The sequence below is a fragment of the Miniopterus schreibersii genome (genome assembly GCF_964146895.1).
Source record: "Miniopterus schreibersii genome assembly, chromosome: 4".
NCBI classification, from domain to species: domain Eukaryota; kingdom Metazoa; phylum Chordata; class Mammalia; order Chiroptera; family Miniopteridae; genus Miniopterus; species Miniopterus schreibersii.
Genome location: NC_138105.1, coordinates 79703886 through 79709316, shown reverse-complemented (window position 1 = coordinate 79709316; position 5431 = coordinate 79703886). Strand labels below are relative to the sequence as shown.

At 59.0% G+C, this 5431-nt stretch overlaps 1 protein-coding gene across 3 annotated transcripts; it reads right to left on the bottom strand.

The window, feature by feature from the left end:
- Window positions 1-346: 346 nt before the first annotated feature.
- Window positions 347-4199, bottom strand: ZNF414 (zinc finger protein 414; the record flags this gene model as incomplete). 3 transcript variants are annotated; one of them, XM_081137156.1, is made up of 9 exons in its annotated part: window positions 4075-4199; window positions 3494-3683; window positions 3030-3342; window positions 2596-2703; window positions 2393-2498; window positions 1562-1905; window positions 1432-1482; window positions 867-1037; window positions 347-758 (listed from the first exon to the last, which is right to left on the bottom strand). In XM_081137156.1, exons 2-9 carry the CDS (start codon window positions 3494-3496, stop codon window positions 685-687), a joined length of 1170 nt encoding a protein of 389 aa, XP_080993282.1. In that variant the 5' UTR covers window positions 3497-3683; window positions 4075-4199. The 3 variants fall into 3 exon arrangements, with proteins under 3 accessions (XP_080993282.1, XP_080993281.1, XP_080993280.1); XM_081137155.1 differs by lacking the exon at window positions 3494-3683 and having other exon boundaries at window positions 4075-4193; XM_081137154.1 differs by lacking the exons at window positions 347-758; window positions 3494-3683 and having other exon boundaries at window positions 790-1037; window positions 4075-4193.
- Window positions 4200-5431: the final 1232 nt, after the last annotated feature.

Below are 5431 nucleotides of genomic sequence, written 5' to 3'. Positions count from 1 at the left end.
CACCCAGCTCTGGGGGACCTGGCACTGCCCTCCATCCTGTCACCTCCCTGTGAGTTATCACTGGCCTAAGGACCTGGAGGGTTCCAGCTGGGCCAGTCTCAGCACTTTCTCAGGACCAGCCTCCCTGTCCTTCTCACTGACTCGCAAGACTTAAGTAAGTAAATTGCCCCACTGGTGTGGCTCAGTGGTTGAGCAGTGACCCATGAACCAGGAGCTCACACTTCATTCCCAGTCTGGGCACATGCCTAGGGTTTTGGACCAATCCCCAGTAGGGGGCACTGCAGGAGGCAGGTGATGGATGATTCTCACTGATGTTTCTCTCTCCCTCTCTCTGAAATCAATAAAAATATTTAAAATTTTTTAATAAGTAAATAAAACTGGAAACTCCCATCCCATCCGGTTTCTGGAAGTGATAGAACAGGACCGTGGGCAGTGGCAATACTGAGCTGGAGACTGGGTCCCAGTGTTGAGGTGACAGGGAATGTGGGATACAAGTGGGTGGTGAAGGGAGGCCTGCCCCTCCCCAAATGGGGGACCCCCAAGACTGCTAGACAGGCCGCTGTGCATCAGAGGGTAAGGGACCCAAACACAGCATAGGCCAGTTCATCGCGCCTCTTTTATTGCCCCCCCATCCATTGCCCCCTAAAATTACCCACACCTCATGACCCATCCTCTATGCAGGGTTCAGAGCGGCGAGAAAACTGGACACTCTCCCTCTGACAGCAGCAGCGACACCTTGGGTGCAAGCGGGGCCAGGTCTAGGTGGGGCAGAGGAGGAGGTGGCTGAGCCTACGCCCTGCCCCTCCCCTCGCCTGAAGGGAAAGGAGGGTGGGGATCCTCCCCACCCCCGAGCATCTGGGCCTTACCCGCCGGGGCATCGGGGCGTGGCCCGGGCCCCCGGGCCTCGGGGGCGATGGGGCGGTGGTCCTCCAGGTGTAAGGTCATGGCGGGCCGAGAGGCCGTGGAGAAGGCGCACTGCATGCACGAGTAGCGGCCACGCGTGTGCTCCCACACGATGCGGCCTGGAGCCGCGTGCCCTGCGGGCAGGCGGGACCCTGTCAGTCCGGGCCCCAGCCGGTCTACCCCGGAGGACGGTGGTCAAGGGACAGGGCGTTTCGGACCTTTCTCCACTCCCCATCAGCTCGCGGGTGCCGAGGGTCTGGCCTGGCTGATCCATTTGCCCCAGGTGTGTACCCCGCTGAAATTGGGGGCATTGAACTTAACTTCTGTGTTCCCCATCCCCAGAACCCCCGCAGAGCGCGAGCTTTACACGGAAACGCCGGTGTAGATGAAGGCGCGGGGGCCGGTAATTTTTAAGGCAAAAATCCTGTATTTCGGGGCTGGCACTGCTGCCTCCTAGAATCTCCTGGGCTTGGCAGGGCGCAGGACAGAAACCCCCTCCATCCCGCCCTGGTGGTCACCTGCACGCACCTGAGGGCGCATCGGAGCCGCCCTGGGGTCTTCGAGGGCTGCCACCGGCACCTGCGGTAAATGGGCAGGTCAAGGTCAGAAATCCGAGTTGCCCAGCCCACCCTTATGGCGGCCCTGCCCCTACACTCACCTTGACTCTTTTTCCAGATGGCGGTGCTGGAGGCTGACAGTCCAGGCGCGGCGGCCAGGAAGGGGCGCAGGCGCGGGGGGCTTAGGCCAAAGGATGCGGGGTTCAAGTAGGGCAGGAAGGGCCCGGTGGGGGCAGGGGCGGGGGTCGTAAAGGGCTCGAGTAGCGGGAACTGCAAGCTCGGCGCTGACTCCGGGTCAGACTCCGTGGGGCGCTCGGGCGCGGACGGCTCCTTGTCGAGGGCAGGGGGTGGCGGCGGGGCTGGGCTCTGCGCATGCTCGGCGCAAACATGCAGATGCTTGAAGAGCGAGCGGTGCGTGCGGAAGCGCAGGAGGCAGTTCTCACACCTGGGGGCAGGCACAGGGCTGGCTCGGTTTCCTGGGGGACCAGGGTGGGGCCTATCGGTAGCATGGTAAGGGAGCCCAGACCCAAATCACAGATCCCACCTTCGGGGTAGAAGCTTGCCCTAAGAGCCCCCTACTGTGACCGTGACCCTTCCAGACCCCTCCAGGTCGGAGCCCTGGGAAAACGAGTAAGGGGTCGCAATCTTGATCAGCTTTCCTCTTGGGAGGTAATGAGGCTGGGCGGGGCCATACCCATGTGAGCCCCACCCCTTCGGGTCCCTGGGACTAGCTCCAGGTACTAGTCTCTCTAGGGTAGCGCTTGCCCGAAGCCACACCCACTTCCAGACCCAACCCCCTCCCCCACCCGACCCCTGACTAAGAAGTGGAAAGGCCTGAACCCCAGGTTCTGGCTACCACACCAGGAGCAGGAGGAGCAGCCTGGGGACTGGTCACCGAGGACCAAAGGAGACTGGGGTCGTCAGGGTCTCACTTGAAGTAGCGATTGGGTTTGTAGTGCAGCTTGCCGTGTGCCACCAGTTCCTGCATGCTGGGGAAGGTCTCCGTGCAGTTCAGGGCGGAACAGTGGAAGAGCTTGCCTGGCAGGGCAGGGGTGGAGGACAGAGGAGTAGAGTAGGGTGGCCAAGGGTCAACTTGGGAACTCTGCCTGCCTCCCACCACCTACCCTGGCCCTACCTTCCAGGGACTGTGTGGGTGGGCAATGGGTACGCAGATGCTGTGCCAAGTCACGAACGCTTGGGAAACTGAGGCAGCAGCCAGGGCTGGAGCAGAGTATCTGCTTTCCTGTAGGATGTACACAGCGGGGTCACCTATCTCTCTCTCCCACCATGAGGACCAGGGCTCTGCCCCAGGAAGGCATATCCGAGGCTGGAATTACCCTATGGTTTCCTACTGGGGCCTTTACCATCTGCCTCCTTCATCAACTGAGCTGCCAGAGAGCAGGGGCTGAGTTGGTCTGGCTCATCATTGCAGCCACAGCCTGGCACAGGCGTGGTGCTCAGTAAATGGTGATTCTCTCTAGGTAACCCCCAAGTATGGAGATACTCTGCACTCCTCACTCCTATTGTTCCAGGGCCTGTGACCCCACAGAAGGCCCCATCACAGGTCACCTGGTGGTGGGCGTCGCCTGGGTGGCCGAAGGTCCTCACTGGTCCCGGATACTGTGCTGGTTGAGCCAAGGCTGGGTCCAGGGCCAGGTTGGCCACTGTCTGGGGCTGAGGAAACACCCTGCTGGGCCCCTCCAGGACCTCCACATTCCCACACTGGGGGTGTGGCTGTCTGGTCAGGACCTGACTCCTCCCCCATGGAGAAAGACGTGGCTGCAGCAGCCACACCTGGGGACAACACTTCCTGGTGGGTCTCACTGGAGCCGGGCTCTGCAGTGACCAGCATGTCTGGGCTGAGCCCAGAGGGTTCCTCCTCCTGGTGGAAAAAAGAAGTGGGAAAAACCCCTCTGGGCCCACGGTCCGCTGGGGTCAACCAGGGTAACCCTCCCCACCAAAGACCGTTTTGCATTCCTGAAACAGTTAATGGCCCGAGACAATATCCAGTCAGCCCCCTCCTAAGGAGTTACCATCGAGGGAGGGCAAGGGATGAGGGTGGATTGAGCTCCTGCCTCTTGTCTCCATGCCCAGGAAGGGAGCTAGCAGAAAAGTGTTCCAGAGCAGCAGTGGACTTCTGACAGGAATTGCTCATATCAAAACTGCATTCCCTCCTCTCCAACTTGGGAAGGTTGGAGGCCCCCTATGCTGCAGGGGCGTGGCCTAGAGGGAGTGGGCGGGGCAAAGGGTATGAAGGCGGGGCTCTGAACAAAGCCGGGCTAGAAAGATGCTGGTGGGGCCGGAAGTGGCAAAGTGGATTGTTTGAGGACGTAGATGTGTATCTACACTCCGCGCTGGAGCAACGCAGGCGAAGTTGGAAGTGCTGGGGGCCCAGCAGTATAAAGCCCAGGGGCGGAGCCCGAGCCCAGTGGGGGTGGCCCAGTCGAATCCAGGCCCGGAAGTAGGGGGTAGGGCGCTCGCGGAATGACAACTAGTGGCGGGGCCAGTGCCCGGATGTGGGGGCGGGGTCGGCCGGAGGGTGTGTGCGCGACAGGACCGCTCCCCGCCAGTCCCCGCTGGCTCGCCGCACCCGCGACCCCAGCGCCGCGCTCACCATCCTCGGCCTGGCTAGGCCTCTTGTTCTCGCAGCTCCCGCGGCTCCAGCTGAGGCTGCGGCGATTCCCTGGGCGGCCGCAGTCTCGCGCTCACGTCGGCGCCATTTTCCGCCTCCGAGCTCTCGCGAGAGCGCGGGCGGGACCTCGCCCGGCGCTCAGTGAGGGGGCGGGGCCTGCGATCTGTGGCGGTCTTGGACAGCAGAATAGACCTGGTGGCGGAATTGCAAACTGAGGGCAGTTTTAGCAGTCTGTGCGTTAAGATCCGGGGTTAAAATCTTCCCTGGCCTGTGTATTCGTCTGCAAAATGGGTATCTTCATCCCATTCCGTCCCGTCACCAGCCCTCGAAAGGCGGTAAACAACGCTTCTTTTTGAAGAGGTCGTGTTGAGTGGGCACCCTCTTTGGAAAGAAACAGGCAATGGTCGTCAAAATTGTTTTTAAGCCTGGCGGGGCGTGGCTCAGCGGTTGAGCGTGGACCTAGGATCCAGGAACTCGCGGTTCGATTCCCGGTGAGGGCACATGCGCGGGTTGCCGGCTCAGTCTCTAGTCGGGGGCGAGCAGGAAGCAGCTGATCAATGACCCATCATTGATGTTTCTCTCGCTCCTTCCCCCTTACTCTCTCTGAAATCAATAAAGATATATTTTAAAAATATATATATTTAAAAAGAAAAAAATTTAAAAATTTTATTTATTGCCCTGGCCAGTGTGGCTCAGTTGGTTGAGTGTCATCCCATGCACGGAAAGGTCACTGGTTTGATTCCCGGTCAGGACACATATCCAGGTTTTGGGTTTGATCCCCCATGGGGCTGGGGCTACATAGGGTCGGCAACCAATCAGTGTTTCTCTCTCCCCTTCTTTCTCCTCTCTCATGGATTGATACTCAACCACTGAGCACTCTCGCCAGGAAAAAATATTTTTAAAGAAAAATTTATTGATTGACTTGAGAGAGGGAGACAGCTATCGGTTGTTCCACCCATCCTTGCATTCATTGGTTGACCCTTGCAGGTGCCCCTACCAGGTTGAGTGTTCCATCACTCAACCTTGCAGTATAGGGTCCATCCTCCAAACAACTGAGCTACCTGGCCAGGGCAGTAGTCAAAATTTCCAGTGCACTTAGTTCTGAAGTTAGAGTGGGTCCCATTGTGGTTGCTAAGGGTGGGAAGCAAACTGTCAGGAGAGGTGTGTTTCCAGGAGGATGGTACTGGGTGTACCAGGGTGGAATGAGCCACCTATTCAATCTACTGTGTACTAGGTTCTAGGGACTCCGAGATGAACAGTACTGACAAACACCCCTGCCCTCAGAGGCTGCTCACATTTGAAAAAGGGGATATAAACAACAACAGATGCAGAAAATGAT